The 24,631-nt window shown below is 36.3% G+C and overlaps 1 protein-coding gene across 1 annotated transcript; it reads right to left on the bottom strand.

Annotated features, from left to right (window-relative positions):
- Positions 1-22,210: 22,210 nt before the first annotated feature.
- LOC131856565 (uncharacterized) lies at positions 22,211-22,588 on the bottom strand. Its single transcript, XM_059208404.1, has one exon. The coding sequence runs from the start codon at positions 22,586-22,588 to the stop codon at positions 22,211-22,213; it is 378 nt and encodes a 125-aa protein (XP_059064387.1).
- Positions 22,589-24,631: the final 2,043 nt, after the last annotated feature.

Consider the following 24,631-nt stretch of genomic DNA (forward strand, 5'->3'; position numbering starts at 1 on the left):
CATCAAAATATTGGATCTCCTCATATATCGCATCACAAAAAACATACATGCATCATAGTACAATGATGTCACAATATATCGGCTACCAAGAGCCATCCAAGTCACAGTCCGAAAATAACAAAAGTAACAAGTACATAGAAACTCTCAAATAGAAATTTGGCCAGATGCTACTCCACCACTACCCCCTACACCACCCTCACCATCTTTCCAAGGAGGACCCATCACACCACCACTACTCCGCACCCTCTGAGACCGCTTTGCTCTTGCTCACCGCATCTGGGAATAGCTCAGTGCCCGTTGACTACTCAGTACCATCTGCTCATATAACCCCCACCAGTAATCTATCTCCTCCTGAGCCCACCACATCTCCCTCAGCACCTCCCCAGTCAGACCCTATGCTCTCGCTACCACTCATCCTCTATCCTACAACTCCCTCAACCTATTCACCAGATCATCTCTCTCTTGCATCACTATAGTCAACTCAGCCTTCTGTGCAAATAGCTAGACATCCCTGGCTGCAATCTCTACCTCCCTATCCTAAAACCATGCCTCGGCTGATGTTAGTTGAGTCTACAAGTGTAATATCATATACTCCCATAGATCTCCCTCTCCTCCACCTGTGGCTCCATCTCCCATCTCCATAGGCTTTGCAGCCCCACCAACGTCCCTACCTCCTTCTCTAGCTGTCCCTTGTATAAGTGGACCCTATGATAGTTGTAATGACTATCCCCCTCTACCTCTCCTCTAAAATCATCCTCGTACTCCATCTCCACCTCCAAATCCACCCCCACCACAAAATCCCCCACCCCCACCACCTCCACCTCCTCCCACTCCACCAAAACCTCCCCCACCACCTCCCTCTTCCCCATCGCTTCCTCCTCCATCTCCTCCTCCTCCTCCACCATCACCATCTCCTCCTCCTCCACCCCTTCCTCCTCTCCTCCTCCATTGTCGTCTCCTGTCATCCTCAAAATATGGTATGGGCTCTGCCGGATCTAAAATGTGTGGAATCGAATGCGCGGTATGATACTGCATGTACTCCTTTGTCACTCTAGCATCCACAATCTCTGGCCTCATCTATCATGGTCTCGCCTATAAGGTCTGGAACTCTGCCAGGGCCAAATCATAACGTAACACTACTCCCCAATGAAACCTCTCCCATACTACCCATGCATACTCCCCTGAACCCCTCGACAAACCCTGTCTTTGTCCAACCTGCCTCATCACTCTACCTAGCACCTATCTCTCCACCGAGTATGATGTTCGCCCAATAAAAAATTGTGTCATAAATACATATGGCAGCACCTCTCCATCATCCTCCCAGGGCTCGCACTCAAGGTATGGCCTTCATATGACTGTATTTAAATCATCTAAAGCCCGCTGCCAAAACTCCAACTTCCCCAGATGGGGCTGGCTCATCAACCCTCCATACATATATGCATAGGGCTTATCTATCACCCTAAACCTAGAGCTAACTAGCCATGTGACTGGCAGGTGCTCCCAAGCCTAAACATGGAGCAATGTGATCCCTACCCCTAGTGATCTAGCCTCTCGATACACTACCTCATGTAAGTCCCTGTAAAGGTGTGCTAGCACATATGTCCCTGATGCATAGCGGGTCCTCTCTGTCACCATCTGCTCTATCACCTCACCCCACCCAACTGCCAATCCATGCAACTGTCGATCAGGGCACAACAAACCCCCAACGATACCTGCTAACACTACGGGTAAAGGCTCATATAGTGCTGCTATATCCTCCCATGCTATCGAGCTATCCTCGATGTATACATCATCTACAAAAATCCTCTCTATGGTCACTATCCCAACATGGAAATAATATGTAACCAGCTCCCCCCTAATCAGGATGTGCAAAATCCTCCACACATCCTCTAGTGTCGCTATCATCTTGCCCATCGCTAAGTGAAATGTGCATGTCTCACTGTGCCATCGCTTTGCCAAGGCCGTTAGTAGACCGTGATTCATCTGAATCATGGGTAAATACATCATGTCATATAACCTTGTCACACAAACACAATCTATCTCTGCCTCTGTCAACTGCGCTCGCAACCGCTGTGTGGCAGGATGCCTTTCTCGCATATGTAACGCGGGAAGCTCCACCTACACATATCGACACACATATCAGTTATTTTGTTACAAACTTTCTTAAGTTTCAACCTAGACTATCAACAGATACTTTCATCAAGTATCTTCGGGTCTCAACATGTAATCGATCATGGAAAACCTAGACTAAAACAAGTATTTATCACAAATGACCTAGTCTCAACGAGGCTGCTATGATTTATCAAAACAACTCATCAATCAATCAAACATAGGTATCTAGAGATGTTTTCTCTAACACTGGGGCATTTTTTTCTACAATCGCGCTACTCTACTGACAATAGCACTACAACTTATGCACAACAACGCTACAAAAAAAAAATGTGCTAATTTAACTATACCATAGTGCTATTACATGACAAACATGCTACAACATCTACTCAAACACACTCAATTTTCAAACGTGCTAATACTATAACCCAAATGCACTAAACTTGACAATCATGCCAAAACTACTATGCAATAGTGCTACTGCAGCACAGTAGCTCTATTTTAGGCGACAAAAGTGCTAAAACAGGGTTTTAGCGCTATTGTCTTGATTGGACTTTGACGCTTGAAAATAATGACAAAAATGCATAAAACATAAAATTCAAAATTTGCGTACCACTAGTCTGTAGTCATCTGGCCGCTGGAATCGACCAATCTGCTCTAGTCGGTGATCTGCTATAGGCACAGGCATGATGACTGTTGCTCATTCTTTCGCCAAAAGTCACTATCAAAGATCGAAACTACTAGGGAGATAGGTGTAAATGAGCTTGTTTTTACCCCTCCCCCCCATATACACCCTCCAACCCTAACCTTAATTCACCTCACTCACCGCCGTGGTCCTTGTGAACTTCCAACACCTCTCTTTTCTCCATTTTACCCCCATTTTCTCCCATTCTTTCAACATTATTGCTAATTTCTTCTATTCTACCTTGCCTCCACTTCTCGTTTTCTTTTTTGAGAGATTGCCCAATTTTTCAAAATTTTTTGGCCCATCTCTTGAGAGGGAATACCACACACTAAATTAACATTTATGGGGCATATTTCTTCACACCTATTTTTCTTTCTTTGAAACGACACAATAAACCACACCGTCTCAAAGAGGGGCAAATGTAGTCACATAAATCTATCCACTTAATTAAATGAATATTTACTATTTATTTGATTATTTAACTGTCAGTCATTAGTTAATTATAAATTAATTCATTAAGCCACACTCAAAATCAATTAAATGAATAAAACACATTTAGCTAATTTAACCCCTTTTCCTCTTTTAAATAAATAATAAAATATTTATTTAAATCCCTAAACTACCCCCCCCCCCCCCCCCCCCCACCTTGCATTCTCCTACAAATGCAAGTTGCACCTATTTTGTTGAAATAAAGTAATTTTATTTTAATTAAAATCCTATTTTCCCTCACCCACCAAACCCACTTGCATCCTAAACCCATTCTAGATTCGTCTAAACCATTCCTAATTAGCCTAATCACCCTCCTAATTATTGTCACATTCCTAAGCAACTTGAAGTCACTTCTCAAAGCCTCCAAAGTCTTTGAAAAGCATTAAATGCTTTATGTCTCCAACAAATTAACTCCTAAAGTCTTCCAGACTGTTAATGGTTCTTACATGACCATTTATGGCTCTTACATAACCATTAATGGTTAACTCAGCTCACCCACATGGTTAGAGACTTTCCCTCTAACTAAACCTCCATTTAACTCATAGGTCCCTTCAAGCATTCATTTCTTTCACCATGATTATCCCCACTAACTCTTGCACAAGCGTTTATACATTGGATAAAAGCATTACTAGCTGGATAAAGGCTTTATTCATTCAACTCAAGCCTAACCTTACCTCCCAAACTAACCTTCATGTCATCTCAAGCATTTAATGCTTCTTCCCTCTCCTCTTAAGCTATCTCATGATGACATTTGTCACCTTGGGATTGGGTTGAAAGTCCTCACATGAATCATAAACCTTTCAATCCTGACCTTTGTTGAGATTACTCAATCTCAACCATCCATTTCTCTATTTTTCCTATAAATAGGGCCCATTTCCTTCATATCCACATCCAAAAATCTTGTATGCATCTAACCTATACTAAAATTGAGATAACATTTTAGGAGCAAATCATATCTAAATTGTTATTTTGGTTAAAATTAACATAGATTAATTAGGTATTTTCTCATATCTAGTTTGTGTGCATTTTCATAGTCTTTTATAATCATTTTCATAATCTTGAATCTCCATAAGACTTCCATAGTAGTGCAAAAAGATGAGCGCTACACTCATGTGGAACTTGGAGAGGAGAGGAACAAGGGAGGAGCAACTATGAGCATGTTTGAGAGCATTTGGGAGTGTTTTGTGTCTTTTCTCCATTTTTGTATGCTTTCCATAATATGTTTGATATCTCTCTTGATATGCATGCTTAGGATTGTAGATTCGTTTGTATTTCATTTATGATTGATACTACTAACACTAACGTTTGTCTGTCTTGTGTGTATTCCTAACATCCTTTTTGCAATGCATCAGAACCTTTATGCAAGCATATGTTTTGTGATGTCCTTTTAGGTATTTTGTGTGGAGTCATGCTATTGCATCAACATTTATGATTATATTCAAAGAAGAATTCACACCATCAAGGTACAAGACACTTTTATTCTTAGATATAGCCTCTTCTACATATCAACATGCTTTCCTTTCATGTTCAATTCAATTGAATTTTAAGGATGATTCCAAAATTGGGGTTTGACTTAGGCAAACCCCTTTCTACACAACATTTTGGAACAAGTGGCGTACCTATACAAACATGCAAAGGATAATTAGGTGGATATCTATAGTCTACAATTCATTAGAGAAGAAAGTGCCAAGAGTAGGTCATGCATAATTTCCTAGTCCTAGGAGTATCTTGCCGAAGATGCCCTAGTCCTTGCACTTGCATCTCAAATTTGGAACGTGATTTTGTTTTTCTCTTATTTGTTGTATTCGCTTCCATAATCAAGTTCTTAGCTTGTTACAACCCTACACACACTAAAAAGTCATATTTACACCTTACCTTGCATTTGACTTCCTAATTTACAAATTCATTTACAAGTACCCAACGAGGGATCATTGAATCCACTTTGTGCTTAAGAACATCTTGAGCTAAGTGGATCATTCTCCCTCTCAATCTAATCAAAGAAAAGATAGGCCTAAGTTTCCTAGTTTGCCAATGAGCCCTATTTCCCACCCATTACAAGTTTATAATTGAGTTTTGATTTAATGGTTGTGGATTAGTGGACTCCATATTAATGATCCCCATGCTTCTGTGGGTCCCAATCCGGTGCTACAAAATTATGAAATTTCTCAATTTGATGACATGGATGCCTAGTTGGAAAGAACTAAATCATTTTTCCATCAAAGGTTACTAATTGAACATGGAAAGTAAAGCTAACATGGTTCATTCTCATTGGATTGATGTTTTTTTTAATTTGGCCAACATTAGTCAAAAGTATCTTAGCTATTTATTACCCTAACCAAGATCAAGCTCAGTAATCAAATAGTGATAGAAAAAATGACAAATTCTAGCTCATTTTCCCACCAAATTAAGCAATAAATACATCTTTTAGATCACTGGCTTGTCAATTGTGATTTTCTAAATAACTGAAATAGATTTCAAAGAGAATAAAAATATTTTTTTGCAATGAGATAGGGTTTCAACTATGATTGCAAGTGATAATATCCTTGAATTTAATAATTTTTTTCAAGTTATCAAACTTTTTAGACGTGACTGTGTTAGAATTGTGAGCCTAGAAGTGGTAGTATTTTTAAAAAAATTTAAGAGCCTTAGAGAATAAAATGAGTCCACGCAATCAATTTAAGTGATTATCTCCCATTTGCATATGGCCACTTGATGAAGACATGGGATAAGTTCACCAAGATACTCAACAAAAAAGTGACCACTAGCAAAAAAAAGGCCTAAAATGGATGAAACACGTACTTGTTTTTAATAAATTCAAAAATTGTGTGTGTTAAGGCTCAGAAAATATGAGCCAAAACACATACGCATTATTTAAATAAAAATGTGTATGTGTTCCTTAAATTAAAAATGTGTACGTGTCTTTAAAAAATAAAATGCATACGTGCTTATAAAATTAAAAACATGTATGCATTTAAAAAAAATAAAAATGTGTACATGTTGTAAAAAATAAAAAAATGTATACATCTTTTTAAAAAAACAAATTTTGTACATGTTATGTTTAGCAAGAAAAACACATACATGTTTTGCTTACATTAAGTTAGATAAGCAACATGGACTTAGATGAGGTAATCACTTTAGCCCTGAGTTTTTGCATTAGGATATATACATAAAATATAACATTTAATTTATATTACACTTTTAAGTTATATTAAATATGTGTATATTGTCAGGATATTTGAGAGTGGTTTCAGATCTCTCAGAGTCTTAATGTAGATTCTAGATTTTAGGAGATATTATTATTTTTTAGAATTAGTCAAATTCCAATAATCAGTGGGCTTATACCATCATTCTCTTTCTATCTCTCTATCTCATGCTCTTTGTCTCCCATAAGCTCTATACCTATCTATTTTCCTACCTCTCTCCTTCTCCCTGTCTACCTCTCCCTATCTCCCTCTCCTCTATCCCCAAGCTCTAGATCTTATAATTTCTTAGATAGTCAAATTTTAGTAATCACTAAGATCATATAATCTCTCTCTCTCTCTCTCTCTCTCTCTCTCTCTCTCTCTCTCTCTCTCTCTCTCTCTCTCTCTCTCTCTCTCTCTCTCTCCAAGATATAAACCTATCTCTCACCCTTCTTTATATCTCCTCTCTCTTTTCTAAATAATTGACACACATTGTCTCCTTTCTCTCTCTACTTATATATATATCTCTTCTCTTTGTCTCCCTACATACATCCCCTTTCCCTCCCTACTTCTACTTCTCTACATACCTCTCTCTCTCTCTCTAATTATCTATATCTCTTCCCTCAGTCTCCCTACATACATCCCCTTTCTCTCACTACCTCTACTTCTCTCCATACCTCCCTCTCTCTCTCTCTCTCTCTCTCTCTCTCTCTCTCTTCCCACCTCCCATTCTCTCTCTCTACTTACCTACCTCCCCTCTACTTCTCTCCACATACCTCTACCTCCATCCCTCCCTACCTCTATTCATCTCTCTCTCTCTCTCTCTCTCTCTCTCTCTCTCTCTCTCTCTCTCTCTCTCTCTCTCTCTCTCTCTCTCTCCTTCACACTCTATATCTCCACTCTCATTCTCTCTACCTTTCTCTTGTTTCAGCCCTCTCTACTTTTAACTCCCCTAACTCTCTATCTCCTTACTTTCATACTATTATTTATCACATCTAATTCTATCTTTCTCTTTACCTCCCTCCCTCATCATACTCTCTCTTTAACTACTTGTCTCTGTCTACCCTCCCTCTCTCTGAATACCTCTCCTTCCCCCCCTCACTCCAAATCTTCCCTCCACACCTATATATCTCACCTCTCTCCCTCTCCCTCCTTTTCTCTCCACCTCTCTCTATATATCTAGGTATTTAGATAAATAGTGTATGGGGGGAGTGAAAGAGAGGTAGGTAGAAACAAATAAGTAGAGAGAAAATGAAATAGATAGAGGTAGAGATATAGGTAGCGAGGGAGAGAGATGTAGGTTGTGAAAGAGGTAATAAGAGAGTGAGAGTGGGGAGAGAGGTGAGATTGATAGAAGTGGCAAGGGAAGGTTTGGGAGATAGAAGAAAAGATAGAAATTAAGGTCCTGTAGGGAGAGATATATATAGAGAAAGAAAGAGGAAGAGGGGAGATGGTTATAAGTTGATAAGTTGAGAGGAGGAAATAGATAGAGAGAGCTGGAGAGGGTGATAACTTAATGATGAATGAATAGAACCAAACCAGTACTAAGAGGGGGGGTGAATCAGTACAGACAAAAACACAACCTTAAACTGGTTTTTCAGTAGACACTATGCACTGACAGACAAACAACAACACTAGTCCTTCAACAAAGTTCAACCGGCAAAACCTAGTATAACTACGATAAGCAAAGACCGGTTGACACTTATCTTCTTATATAATCTAACACTTCATTCCCATTTCACCCTAATGCATGAACAGGTAATCTACCATCAAAGATGTACATATTACTGCAAGATCAGCATGCATCACCACTTAACAGAAAACAATCATAACACCACATGAAGAAAATCATCACACTTGACACACATATTTTTCACGTGGAAAACCAACTGGGAAAAACCATGGTGGGGATGAATACCCACAAGCTTGTTTTTTAACTCTTTATAATTCCACTCTGTTAGGAGCCTTGTCCGGTTAAAGATAGATACAATAGGTTCTGTTAGGAACTGATCCTGTTAGGGATCACCCAGTTAAGGGATGGCTACAATACCCAGTTAAGGGTTAAACCCTATTAAGGGTACCTTGTTAGAGGATTTCAAGAACTCAATAGCTAAAGGATATCAATGACTCAGTAGCTTCGAGTTACCTTGTTAAAGGATTTTCAACAATCCGGTTAAGGCTACCCTATTAGGGGATTTCACAACTGTTGAAGTGGTTAAAGATCAACAGGCATATCAATGACCTGATAATAGCACTTAATGTCAATGCAGATCCGCTTAAGCTCCTCTTCACCTTCTACCCTTACACTCTGTAGATATAACTTCTCTCCTCTGGTCTGGCAAGAATCACGTATCTCTTCTCTTAGATACACACACACAACTTTTGCCAACAACCTCTGAAGAATCACAACATCAACCTTATAGGACAACAGATAGGTCGATAGCATAAACCCTAAACCCTAAACCTGTTAGGTTAAGGAATTCAAATGGTTCAATCCTAACCATTGAGCATACTACATTGAATACAATAGTCATTCTCCATCATTCATTTTCCACCGATTTCATGGCGGCTGATAACCCATCACACATTATCACTATTTACAGACTTTGCACATTCCCGAGGTAGATAGGAATACTCTCCTTCATGCAAGATCCTTCACGTGCACAAGGCTTACGTGGCAACACTATCTGTTCTTCGTTACCATGCTAGCTTTATCACATAAAGTCACCAATTGAGCCACACAGGCTTGAAGTACTCCAACCAAAAACCCTGAAGTTGAGACCACCAACCGGTAGTCATACACTGCTTCCATGTGTCGGTTCCCATAACCTTATGCCGATTCACCTTGAACAAGCACACCACATCACTTTGGTATAGATATTGGTTCACAGTGTTATACTAGTTCTTACATATGCCAATTCTCACCTCTTCAGTATATTGACATCAATGACAACATACAATGTCATTATGTCCATATACCGGTTTTCATACCGGTTCACATAATGCCAACAATCTCCCCCTTTGGCATTGATGGAAATATTCAAAGATATCTCTCCACTTCACATCTTCTCCCCCAATTTCTACAGATATCTTCTCTGCTTCACATCTTCTTGCCCTTTGACAACAATGCCAAAGTGGAGGCACAAGCTTTCCTGTTCCATTATGTTGCTCCCCCTGAGGAGTAGCATCCTTCAACACATCAGTCCAAAAAGAAATGACTATGCAATACCTGACTGATGTGGAGCAAGTACTTTTAGTTCACCTCCTGAAGGGGCAGTACCCCTAATGCACCTCTTAAGTACATAAATGTTGTCTTTGGGAGAGGCTTGGTGAATATGTTTGCTAACTGCTCCTTACTGGAAACATGTTCCAGTGCAATCTCTTTGTTATGAACCTTTTCCCTCAAGAAATGATATTTAAGCTCAAAGTGCTTGGTCCTATAATGTAAAACTGGATTCTTTGAAATATTGATAGCACTTGTGTTGTCACTGAATATGCTTACCAATTCAGATATAGGAACTTTGAAGCCATTTAATACATGCTTCATCCAGATTGTCTGAGTGCAGTTCATGAAAGCTGCAACATACTCCGCTTCCACTGTAGACTGAGAGATACAACTCTGCTTCTTACTCATCCATGAGACCAGTCTATCACCGAGAAAGAATGCACCATCGGTTGTGCTCTTCTGGTCATCCACATTAGCTACCTAATCAACATCTGTAAATACTTTCAGGTTGAAATCATTGCTATATGGGTACCACAATCCATAGTCAACTATTCCCTTTAGATACCTAAGAATCCTCTTGACTACAACCAAGTGGGATTCTCTTGGACTTTTCTGGAACCTCGTAGTAATGCCAACTACATGAGAAATGTCTAGTCTGCTATGCTCTACATAATGCAACTTACCAATCATGGATTGGTATTCCTTCTCATCAACCAATACTGAGTCATCTTATTTGGATAGTTTACAACCAGTCACCATTGGTGTACCAACCGGTTTACTATCTTCCATACCAAAGGTCTTCAACACCTCTTTGACATACTTAGACTGAGTGATAAAGATTCCATCTCTCATCTATTGAATCTATAGTCCAATGAAGAGCTCAATCTCTCCTATGAGTGACATCTCAAACTCCTTCTTCATCTCATCTGCAAACTCATGACTCATCTTGTCATCTCCACCAAAGATAATGTCATCAACAAATACCTCACATATTAGAATCTGATCTCTTTCATTTTTCAAGTAAATATTGCTATCTTCACTTGTTCTCTCAAATTCAATTTTCACAAGATGAGAGTGCAGACATTCATATGATGCTCTAGGTGCCTGCTTTAGACCATATAAGGCCTTATGAAGTCAACACACCATGTCATTGTCTTCTGATAGGGCAAACCCATCTGGTTTCTCTAAATACACCTCCTCTTCCAGTACACCATTTAGGAATGCAGATTTTACATCCATTTGATATACTTTAAATCCTTTAAAAGATGCATATGCAAGAAGCATAGGAACTCCTTCCAATCTAGCTACAGGTGCAAAATTTTCTCCATAGTCTTCTCCTTCTTCTTGGGCATACCCTTTACACACTAGTCTGGCTTTGTTTCTAATCACCATGCCATCCTCATTCAGCTTATTTCTGAAAACCCATTTGGTACCAATGACATTTTTTTGCTTCGGTCTGGGTACCAAGGACCATGTACCATTTTTCTCTATCTGGTCAAGTTCCTCTTCCATTGCCTTGATCCAGTCTTCATCTTTATGTGCCTCTTTGAATGACTTAGGCTTGAATTTAGAGATCAAGCATGAGCTTTCTCTGACTCTTCTTCTTGTAAGGATTCCAGCATCCTTATCTCCTATGAGCTGCTTAGGCTCATGATTCAGCTTGACATACTGGGGAATGCTCTTAATAGATTCCTCTTGCTTTTCTTCTTCATCTTCATCTCCATCAGTATCAACATCTACATCTACTGGTGTAGGAACACTATTACTAGTACTTGGTTGACTGACAACTGGTTCCCAGAAGGTTACCACTGGTTCATTTACCACTTGCTCACTACCGGTTACCTCAGTTTTCTCAGAGGATTCATCAACTCTTACATTGATACTTTCCATAATTCTTTGAGTCCTATTGTTGTAACACTTGAGAGCTTTACTTTTGGTGGAATATCCTAGGAATATCCCCTCATCACATTTAGCTTCAAACTTGCCTTGATGTTCACTCCTTTTGATATAAAATTTGCTACCAAACACTCTAAAGTAGCTAACAACAGGTGTCTTACCGGTCCAATACTCAAAACATGTTTTATCCTTACCTTTCTTGATGAGTACCCGGTTCATTATGTAGATTGCAGTACTCATCGCTTCTCTCCAAAAGGTGTGAGCTACCTTTCCTTGAATCAACATGGTTCTAGCTACTTCAACCATAGTCTGGTTATTCCTCTCTACTAGGCCATTCTGTTGTGGAGTCCGGGGAGCAGATAGTTGCCTCTTGATGCCATGTTCTTCATAGTATTTGTTGAATTCATCGGAAGTGAATTCCCCTCCTTGATTAGTTCTCAGGCACTTGATCCTTTTACCACTTTCCTTCTCCACTAATGCTCTAAAGGCTTTGAACTTCCCAAAAACTTCAGACTTATCTTTCAAGAATGTGACCCACATCATTCTTGAGTAGTCATCAGTGAGAATCATGAAGTACCTATCACCCTGCACACTTCTAGTTTTCATAGGACCACATAAGTCAATATGCACAAGATCAAGCAAATTGTCAGCAGTGAAAGGTTTACCTTTAAAGGTTGAGGAAGACATTTTCCCCAATTGACACTCTTTGCACAAGGTATTATCCGGTTTGCTTAGCACCGGTAACCCTATAACTACCTTGATTTTACTAGCCCTCACAATGTTATCAAAGTTTACATGACAGAGTCTCCTATGCCATATCTAGCTATCATCAAATTTAGCCATAAGACATGTACTTATATTTGTATTCAACTGAAATAAGTTAGCTTTGGTTTGCATGTCAGTCGCCACTAGTTCACCATCTTTTCCTTTGATTCTACACACTCCATTTCTGAATTCCAGAGTGACACCACTGTCATTCAGCTGGGCAACACTCAGAAGGTTGTGTCTAAGACCATCAACCCAATATACATTATCGGCACTACTCTTTCATTCAGAGAGATGGACCCTCTACCTTTAACCATGCAAGGTGCATCATTTCCAAAGTGAACCACACCACCATCATACTCTTCCAAGGATAGAAACTTGCTCCGGTCACCAGTCATATGGTGAGAATAGCCACTATCAATGATCCACTCATTGGAATTATCAAATCAGGAGACAAGAGCTTTCTTGTCTGACACATCTTCTTTGACAGCAACAAACACAATATCTTCATTTTCTTCATCCTCTGATTCCTCATTTGTGACACCTTCATCAAGTGCCACAAAACAGTTTCTCCAATTTCCTCCTTTGAATTTCTTGAACCTTTCTGATTTATCCTTGTTATCACCATTAGGACAGTTCACAGCAATATGTCCTATCCGGTTGCAAGAAAAACATTTCAAAGATAAGCTTACCTCTGTATTTACCAGTTCCTTTAGGGAGTTTCCTTGCAAAAAGAGGTTCAAATTCTATTAGGAATTCCTTATCATCCATTAGTCTGCCTTGTCTTGGTTCACCACTGGTGCTAGCTTCTTTTCACTTTCTGGATGGTACAACAGAAACTTTAAACACTGATTCAGTCTTTTGAACACTACCATCAAAACTATTTAGCTCATAAGCTATCAACTTTGGAATGATGGAGTCTAGGGATACCTTAGTCTTGTCTATTGATCTCAGCTCCTAAATAGTAGCAACCCTTATTGCATAGACTGGCAACAGGGATCTCAAGACTTTGCTTACCACAGTGGAATCTTCCATTTTACCACCTACACTCTTGATATCTCCAGCAACAGTTTTCATTCTTATACCATACTGTTGAATGGTCTCACCTTCAACCATCCGCATGTCTTCAAACTTCCCTCTAAGGCTTTCTTCCGTAGCTTGTTTTACATGCTCATCACCACCATAGATATTTCCAAGAGTATCCCATACCTCTTTGGGATTTACCTTATCTTGGACATCAATAAACTCAATGTCAGATAAACTACTAATTATGGATTCCATGACTTGCCCATTCTCCTGTATCTCTCTCTTTTGGTCATCGGTGAGAGTACTGGTAGGGACAACATAGGCGTTCTCAACATATCTCCAGTGTTGATCACCCATGCTTCTGATGAATATCTTCATTCTGTCTTTCCAAATACTGAAATTTTCTTTGTTAAAATTTGGACCTTCCCTCTTCATCATTACAGTAGGATCTTTCCCTCAAGCGGTTAAGCTTTCAACACAAAGGACCTAGAAGGATGCTCTAGTACCAATTGATAACTTAATGGTGAATGAATAGTACCAAACCGGTACTAAGAGTGGGGGTGAATCAGTATAGACAAAAATATAACCTTAAACTGGTTTGTCAGCAGACACTATGCACTGTCAGACAAACAACAACACTAGTCCTTCAACAGAGTTCAACCGGCAAAACACAGTATAACTAAGACAAGCAAAGACCAGTTGACACTTATCTTCTCATATAATCTAACACTTCGTTCCCATTTCACCCTAATTCATGAACAGGTAATCTACCATCAAAGATGTACATATTACTGTGAGATCAACATGCATCACCGCTTAACAGAAAACAATCATAACACCACATGAAGAAAATCATCACACTTGACACACATATTTTTCACGTGGAAACCCAACTGGGAAAAACCACGATGGGGATGAATACCCACAAGTTTGTCTTTGAACTCTTTAGAAGTCCGCTTTGTTAGGAACCTTGTCTGGTTAAAGACAGATACAATAGGTTCTGTTAGGAACCGATCCTGTTAGGGATCACCCGGTTAAGGGATGGCTACAATACCTGGTTAAGGGTTAAACCCTGTTAAGGGTACCTTGTTAGAGGATTTCAAGAACTCAATAGCTAAAGGATATCAATGACTTAGTAGCTTCGAGTTACACTATTAAAGGATTTTCAACAAGCTGGTCAAGGCTACCCTGTTAGGGGATTTCACAATTGTTGAAGTGGTTAAAGATCAACAGGTATATCAATGACCTGATAATAGCACTCAATGCCAATGCAGATCTTCTTAAGCTCCTCTTCATCTTCTGCACTTACACTTTGCAGATATAACTTCTCTCCTCTGGTCTGGCAAGAATCACGTATTCTTCTCTTAGATACACACACACAACTTTTGCCAACAACCTCTGAAAGAATCACAACATCGACCTTATAGGACAATAGATAGGTCAGTAGCATAAACCCTAAACCCTAAACCTATTAGGTTAAGGAATTAAAACGGCTCAATCTTGACCGTTGAGCATACTGCATTGAATGCAACAGTCATTCTCCATCGTTCGTTTTCCACTGATTTCATGGTGGTTGATAACCCATCACACATTATCACTATTTACAAACTTCGCACATTCTTGAGGTAGATAGGAACACTCTCCTTCATGCAAAATCCTTCATGCGCACAAGGCTTACGTGGCAACACTATCTGTTCTTCATTACCATGCTAACTTTATCACATAAAGTCACCAGTTGAGCCACATAGGCTTGAAGTACTCCAACCGGAAACCCTGAAGTTGAGACTACCAACTGATAGTCATACACTAGTTCCATGTGTCGGTTCCCATAACCTTATGCTAGTTCACCTTGAACAAGCACACCACATCACTTTGGTACAAATACTAGTTCACAGTGTTATACCGGTTCTCACCTCTTCAATGTATTGACATCAATGACAACATACAATGTCATTATGTCCACATACCGGTTCTCATACTGGTTCACATAATGCCAACAGAGGGAAGGAGAGAGATAGAGACAGGTCAGATAAAGAAAAGTGGAGGTAAGAGTTGGAATGAGGGAGAGGGGAGGTATTTAAAGAGAGGGAGGGAAGGAGAGGTATTCAAAGAGGGGTAGGGTAAATAGACATAAGTAATTAGAGAGATTATGGATATGGAGAGAGAGAGAGAGAGAGAGAGAGAGAGAGAGAGAGAGAGAGAGAGAGAGAGATAAATAGTAGTATGGAGGGAAGGATGTAGAGAGTTAGGGGAGATAAAAGTAAAGAGGGATGGAAAGAGAGGTGGGTAGAGAGAGGGAGAGGGGAGATGAAGAGAGTATGAAGGAAGATAGATGGATGTAGAGAGAGAGGAGATAAATACAAAAAGGGAGGGGGGAGATAGAGAGTACAAATAGATGGTTGAGTAGAGAGGTAGAGGGAGGGAGGGAGGGATGTATGAATAGAGAGAAAGGGTGAGACAAATATTTATTTAGAGAAATAGAGGTAGGTAGGAAAGGAGGGAGATGCATGTATAAAGAGAGGGAAAGGGGATAATGATATAAGTAGAGATAAAAGGGGATAAGGAGGAGGGAAGGAGATCTATGTACAAAAACAAAGGGAGTGAGTGGGAGGTATGTAGAGAGAGAGAGGTAGAAATATATGTATAGATATTTGGGTGGAAATGAGAGTGTGATAGAGAGAGAGAGACAGAAGGGAGAGAGGGAGAGTGATAGGGAGAGATAAGTATAAATCTTGGGGGAGACAAAGAGAGTGATATAAAGAGAAATAGAAAGGGGGGTGAGAGAGAGAGATTTTTATATAGATAAATAGGGAGGAAGGGTTGTAGAGGTATGTAAAGAGAGGAGAGGGGAGATAGAGTTTAGTATAGAGGGAAAAGGAGAAAGGGGAGAGAGAGAGAGAGAGAGAGAGAGAGAGAGAGAGAGAGAGAGAGAGAGAGAGAGAGGTATGTAGGAAGAGGGAGAGAGGAGATAGAGATAAATATATGGAAGGAGAGATAGGTGGGGAGGGGGAGAGGGAGGCAACATGGAGAGGATATAATGTGTTTGAGGTAGGTAGATAAGAGAGGGGAGATATAAAGTAGAAGGGTGAGAGAGATAGGTTTAGAGATTGGGGAGAGAGGAGAGAATGATATAGAATGATGGCAGAGAGAGAGAAAGAGAGAGTGATAGGAAGAGAGAAGGGTCTAGATATCAAGGGAGACAAAGAGTGAAATAGAGATATAGAGAGAATGATAATAGAAGCTTAGTGATTATTGAAATTTGACTAAGTTTGAGAAATTATAAGATATAGAGCTTCAAGAGAGAGGAGAGAGTGAGATGGAGAGAGGTAGAGAGGGAGGAGAAAGAGAGAGATAGAAAATTAGATAGGTCTAGAGCTTGGAGGAGACAAAGAGAATGAGATAGAGAGATAGTAAGAGAATGATGATAGAAGCCCACTGATTAATGAAATTTGACTAGGTCTGAAAAATGATAAAATCTTCTAAAATTTAGAATTTGCATTATGAATCCTAGAGATCTGAAAGCACTCTCAAACATACTGACAATATATACATAAAATATAACTTAAATAATAAGAAATATAAAAGAAAAAGAGAAAATATAACTTATACTTTAAAGATTGTGCACATTTTTTATTTTTTCAAAAAGGTACATGTTTTTATTTTTTGAAAACACATACGCATTTTTAATTTAAATAACACTTACACATTCTTAATTAAAATAACATGTACACATTTTTCCTTGTACTTAGGCTTAGATGACAAGGTTGAGTCTTAGGAGCCTTATTTCCCTCCTTTTTATGTGTTTTCTTCTTCTAATCTAGTTTCTCAACTTCATCATCTTCAAGTTTACATGTTATCAAGTGAGCATTTGTAAAATTGCCACCATAATTTCACCCATCTTTTGAGCTTTCTAACCATATATTTTTTTCAGATTTAAACAAAATTAACATATTTTAATTCTTAATTTATTTTATCAATGTCTCTAGAGTTTCTTAGAGACATTTATGTACCATTTTTTTAATAACTTTTGAAATACTTGTCCAAATTTGAAAATAATATATATACTATTGTTCTACGCTTCATTATTTACAATTTAAAAAAATTAAAATTGAATTTTTAATTATTTTGGTGCAAGTTATGTGACGCGTACGAACATCTACCTGAATTTCAAGATGCATCCACTTAAAATATCATTAAAAAAAATACTCAACAAAAAATTATAAAAAAATACACAATTTCTATTACTCACTCTTAACTATCTTTCTACCGAAGGGTTTTTAAAAATAATAAATGAAACTATCTTTTTTTGATGAGCATACCAAACACTATGTTATGTTTTGCTGGAAAAAATAGGAACACTTTTGTGTGTGCAAAATATTTGACACCCTTAATATTATCCAGTTTTTTTTAAAATTAGAAGTTTCGAAACTAGATTAGAGTACTACAATTCTTGTTCCTTTGGTATCTTCAAATTTTGAGTGGATGCGTCTGAAACAGTCCACCAAGTTTAGGTTTAGTTGATTTTAAAAAAAAAGTGGCCACTTATACCCCCTTTCTTGTTCACCATCTTGGTGCACTTGCCCCAAAGCATTTTTCTTCCTCGTTCATTGAAAATAATAGTACACACCCCAAGATAAAATCTGCATATAGGTGGATTTGAGGGTAATTATGCAGAGTGTAGAGATTCTAATATTCCATATACCAAATGGGATCCTTTCTTGCATTGGTATGAGAGAAGAGGGAGGCAAGTAGCAAAATATCTTGATTTATGAGATAGGCAAACTGGTCGTCCCAAATATTTTTATGGATGTAGATTTTGTTAGAGCTATTGCAAAGGAATACAACCCTAATGTTAGGATGATTAATGATGGATATGAAGAATAAATAGCTTTCACCAACAAGCTAAACACTATAGATTCCTTTGATTTAAATAGCATTATGAATAAGGTTATTAACCTTGAATTTTTCAAAGTGGGATGCTTCAAGCACAAAAGAAAATTTAGGGTTGCAACTCTTGCATGGAAAAAACTAAAAAGTTAAAATAACAAGGCTATCCCAATTCTTGATAATGAGGCAAAACCTTTTGTAGTGGAGATATTCAAAGATCATTTCATCAAGACCTATTATTCATTCTACGAATCCATGGGAGATGATTCAAGAGCCAAGATCCCAATTCATATAATGTATATCACAATGGATATTCAAAGTGTGAGGATATTGAATTTGATTCTTTTAAATGCATTTTAAATCAAACGTATAATTAGATAATGGAAATCTAAAGGAATAGCAAGGTGATCATTTTTTCAATGTACTCCTTCCTATGCCACTTGTTGTTGTTTGAAGGTAGAGTTAGATGGAACAAGGCCCTTTAGGTGAAAATGACATATAGGAAAAAACCAAATGCTACCAATACAGTTTTGGACATATGTTTAGGACAACCATTGTTCAAATGTTAGTTGTACACTTCTTCAAAACCACTTTGTTTTCAAGCCTTTAAACCACTTGAGAAGAGAATTATGGGGTGTTCCTATTGAAGTATTAAGTATTTCAAGACCTAAATATGTATCTCTTGAGTTGAATATAAATCATAATTTGAGTAATTAGTTTTACCATGATTATTCCACTTCTATTAAAGTCTATGGGTGCTTGATTCCTCCACATGTCTTGATAAAGTATATTCCCAAGAGGTTGGCATACTTAGAGCTTACATGAAAGTTAAATTAAATAGAGAAGCTGCACTTGAAAGGTGAGAATAAGGGATACTTTGTACCTTCTAGAATGCTATCTTTTTTTATTTTACTACAAATAGAGAAGGATTGGTTCAAATTTTTCCAATTCTAAAGGCTTAAAAAATGAAGTTAGATAAAGTCCAAAATCGTGGTGTTGAGGGTTCCATACATCAAATATGAGTGCAAATAAGGGGTTCTTCTTTTGTTCACCAGTTTCTTATTGAAGTTGATTTGATCATAAGCTATCTAACTCCTAGGAGACTTATGACAAAAGAAGAAAGTGGGAAATGGTGCAAAGAGGACAATAACAAAAAAACAAAAAGAACCCAATGTATAAATGAATCTTTATTTGCATTGGTAGAATAAAAAAGATGTAACTAGAAACAAATGAAATATTAGCTAGTAAAGCCCCTATAGTTGACAGAAGACATTTTTATTAGCCACTCTTTGCATAATATGTGCAGAAGCCAAAAGGAGTAAAGATTGTGAAGCTTGATTCTCAATTAGCACAAATATCTTGTGTATAATTCCTTGTTGATGATGACTTTGTGAACACTCCTAAATTCAAGGGCTTTGTAATGAGGATAAAGGGAAAGGAGCTTTTAGAAAAGTTAGACAAAGCCAAGATGGGTGTGGATCCCTCTAAATATGAGGAGACGACTACCACAGTGCTGAAACAAATGACTTTGATACAAAGACTATCACGCTTGAGAAAGGTAGGAGAATGGTGAGAGGTTTCCTCCTTCTCATTGATTGGGATATAGATCTCACATTGGCCCTAGATGCAACAAAGAGGAAAAATGATGAATTTTTTAGTACGATGAAGAAGGCAAAAAGAAAATTTGTGGGTCTAGCTTTAGTATAAAGTTGAAACTATAGATAATTACAAAATGGCCAATAGTACCAATAAGCCACCTATGGTAGAGGTTACTTAGGAGATGATGGGAAATTTAATTGTGATAAGATTGCGTAAAACCTTAACCCCTAGGAACATTATCAGTCCATACCTAGTCCTATAGGAGAAACTTGATAGATTGTTGGAAGAGTATATCAAATTGACTGATGCGAACAAAAAAGAAGTGATGAAAAATGCTACTTTCAATTCAGCTCTAGGGCCTCTTAGTCTTGTAGTATGTAGTCCCTCCTTCTCTTAACATACATAATTGAATAAAAAAAAAAAATAGCCAAAAAAATTGAAGACTTAGAAAAAGTGAAATGGGACAAGATGAAGGGTTAAATGCACATTGTTTAAAATTATAGATGTCCTCAAGAATAGGATAAAAATGGAAAATAATAAGTTTGAGGACACATATGCCAATTTTAAGGCATTATGCATAGCATAGGAAAAGTGTATATAGCATGCCTAGTATGATCCCAACATTCCTCTAGTTGACATGCAGCAACACATTAACATTGATAAGCAGAATTGCCTAGTATGATCCCAACATACCTCCAGGGCCAACCCTACAACGCAAATGGTAGCAATAGTAATGAAGGAGAGTGATTTATTGTAGCATATAGAGCAACACATAAAGTCAAAATTAAATTTCTTTGAAAGAATTCAACACAATATTGTCCTGACAATCCTTGATCTACAAAAATAAGTAAAAGATTATGACCAGTGGAGATTATGTCTTGATTTATTGGTCCCAATCATTCTTTCATTTGTTGATTCAAAGGATGAGCTTGATCTTTGTTGTATTCAACAATGCTATGGATAAAATTGTCACAATTGAGTTTGGTTCCAAAAGATTTATTATAGAAATCAGAGTAGTTTTGGATGTTAGATATCAACAACATTTGCATAGGATACAACAAATATCAACATTCCAGAGACCACAAGAGATATATACCATGGCAATAAGTATATTGCAAGCTAGTTTAGCCAATATTTTAATATCTATTGCAGTAAGCAGTTTTGGCCATGCCATTAGTATAAAGAATTGCAAAAAGGGAGTCTTGATCTTAACTGTCATAAATCAACTTCCTATTTCTTAAAAGAAACAATTAACACTTATATACAATCCAAAAAAATTATAATAAAGAAATTTAATATCAGCAATACAGGAAACATTTGACATAGAAATTTAAACTCTTATGTAATCTATGATTTATCTTCCTTTTCGGAGGCCCGACAAATTTGTGCATATCTAAAAATATCTTCAGTTCGGAAAAAAAAAAAAAGAAGTCGTGTTCATATAAAATATGTAGCCATGTAATCATAATTCGTACATGTTTATAATAGACCATCCAAAACTCTGCAATTCTTTTGGTTTACAAGTACAAATTCAATTGAAAAGCCGAGAGTACTAAACAATTTCCTATACAAATTTATAATCACAGATTGTATATCTCACAGTTCAAAAATCTAAATATTTAAATTACATTACTATCAACATAATTATAACCTTTTAAATCTACATTATAATATATCAACATAATTATTACTATTACTTGAGTTTTTTTTTTTTATGATGCAGGTCTAGACTTGTCAGCACGACAGCCCAGCAAGGGCATGAAGTCCATGAGGTCCTTCACAAAGTATTTTTTGTCATCCGATATAGGGCACAAGCCAATAGGTTGAACCTCTTCGACTAAAAGCCAAAGACTGAATTTAAAGCAGAGGAGATTCGAGAGTTTTATCAAGCAAGAAATCAACAAAATTATTTACAATTTTATATATGATAGAAACAGAGGAGCATCAAATAGAAACAAAGACAGAATTTATATTGATCAGAATAAACTATCACAATATTTTTTCCCTTTTATATGATAGAAACAGAGGAGCAACAAATAGCATAAAATAAAATAAAATTATATTGATCAAAATAAACTATTACATATTGTGAGAGCTTTAGTTCTATGCTAAGCACCAGAAAAAAGAGTGCATACAAAAAATATATAAAATACCTAATAACACACAATATAGATAACACAATAAAATAATGTTTCCTAAATAACCAATAATTTGTGCCAGCCTGCTGATATATTTATCTTTAATGCTGAGATTTTCTTGAGACACTATATAGTGATGTTGAAATGGAAGATGTTATAATAGACGATCTAATGGAGAATGCCCAGATAGAAGAAGAAGATGAAGATGCTATAATGGATCATCATCATCTTTCATTATATTATCATCATCGTCTTCCTCTTCTATCTCTGCATCCTCCTTTAGATCCTCCATTATATTATCATCGTCGTCATCTTCCTCTTCTATCTCTCCATCCTTCTTTAGATCATCCATTATATTATCATCGTCGTCTCCCTCTTCTATCTCTACATCCTCCTTTAGATCCTCCATTAGAACATCCATTGATTCCTCCATTAGATCCTCCTTTGGATCATCCATTAGATCTTCAATTAGATCCTCCATTAGATCATCCATTAGATCATCTTCAAACACAACATTGATTTGTGAATCTGCCATTGCCACATCTGCATATTCTTCAACAATCTCCATTTCAATATCACCACTCATGGCTACCTGGGAAAAAACTTAAGCCAAACCAGGGTAGAAGGTAGAAGAAACTACTTCAGGGGAAAAGGTTATAATTTAAGCTGTAAAAGGGTAGAAGAAACTATTTATAGCCCATCAACTGATAAGAACAGATAATTTGGAAGATTAATTCAAATATCTTCATTTCTTAAAATCTGACATGCAGCTTACAGTGGCTTCACAAAGAGTGCATGCACAACCAACAATAGATTGAACTGAAGTGCATGTGCAGGAACATCTTTTTTTCCTTTAATTTTATTTATTTTTATGTACAATGTCACTCAAGTTGTATGTGCCACTTAATTTAATGTTATGTTTTTGCATAATCACCTGCAATTATGTTTTAGTGTTCCATAATAATCGTCGTAATGTAGTTTTATTTAGGAAATACTTTTTATGTATGTTCTTTATTTAGAACTGTTTGTTAACTAAGCCTGCTACTATTTTTAGTTCACATCGGCAGTCAAGACTTAGTAGAAGTGCTCATATTTCTTTATTTCATTTTTATACATGAATATTAATTTATTTTTAAAAGATATGTCTTCAAAATAATAATTTTAATTTTTAATGATTATTATTTATATCAAATATATATTGAATATTGTTTATAAATGTGTTTTGAATGACTATTATATATATTTTTATATATATTTAATAAAGTTAATAAAAATATATTTAAAAATGTTATTGTATTTAGTTATTCATTTTAATGAAAACATTTATTTTTAATAATTTATTTTAAAAGAAAAAAAAAATTATGAAATTTTTGTAGGATTTATGAGAGTCATACTACTATATGGTCAATTATATAATCTTACAAAAAATATTATTCAAGATTTTTATGAAACTTATGAACCATATATGGTTGATTAAATTGTCTTACAAAAAATATGAAAATAAAGTGGACTAAAATAAATAAATATCTAATGACCAATACATTGATGTTGGACTATGTTTCATTATTTCATTAATTTACATGTCTATAGTTGGATAAGCAAATTATGTTGGTAAGAATGTGCAAAGTAAGGCAAGGTTTTTAAATATTGTACTTTTTGTTCGTATCAATAGATATTTGGAAGGACAAGAATTTAAAAAGTTTGAAAAGTTTCTATGATTTTTTATTTGTGAAGTTTAAATTCTTACAATTAAAAATTTCTTTAACATTCAATTTTAAAACAGAAATATCAATTTTACTATATCTAAATACACATATAACTTTTTTATTAATTAATTTTGTTTTGTATTTAAAAAATAATTATTTTTTATGACTTTTAAAATGGTTGGATGATAAGAAAATTAAATATCAACTCATGAAATATATGACCATACAAAAAATTATTGTACATACCTTTAATAATTACCATCACTTTTAAGTAGTCTTTATAGAACTACATTATTGAGCTTTATGTGATAAACCTCTATTACTTCATATAACCAACTAAACGAGAAGAAAAATAATGCTTAGGAATATGTCTTCACAAAGCTAAATTCTTAAGTGAGATAAAATTGCTCAAGCTCATTGGATTCTACATCTTTCCATTTTCTTACATTCTTCATTTCTTAATGGATTATTACTTAGGTTATTTTCATATTTCATGGGAATTCCTTTTCCCTTCCTACATGGAGGATGAGCACAATTCTCGTGCATTTGTATTCAAATACTTTTTTATTTTTTTAATTTCTAATTTTATCTTAATTTTATGTTTAAATGTTCACTTGTTAATTAATACAAACATTGACCACATAATTTCATCCAAATATTATTTTTGGAGGCTATCATTTTGGAAATCAAAACAATTATTCCACTAAGCACCACATTAATAATTTGTAACATAAAATTAACTTAGGATTGTATTTAGTTATATATATTTGTTAATATATATTTTATAAAATTATATATATTTAATAATGTTAATAAATATATATTTAAAAATGTTATTGTATTTAGTTATTTATTTTAATGAAAATAATTATTTTTTATAATTAATTGAAAAAAAAAAAATTAATGAAAGTTTAGGATTAATG

Source organism: Cryptomeria japonica, chromosome 7, assembly GCF_030272615.1.
Source record: "Cryptomeria japonica chromosome 7, Sugi_1.0, whole genome shotgun sequence".
NCBI lineage: Eukaryota > Viridiplantae > Streptophyta > Pinopsida > Cupressales > Cupressaceae > Cryptomeria > Cryptomeria japonica.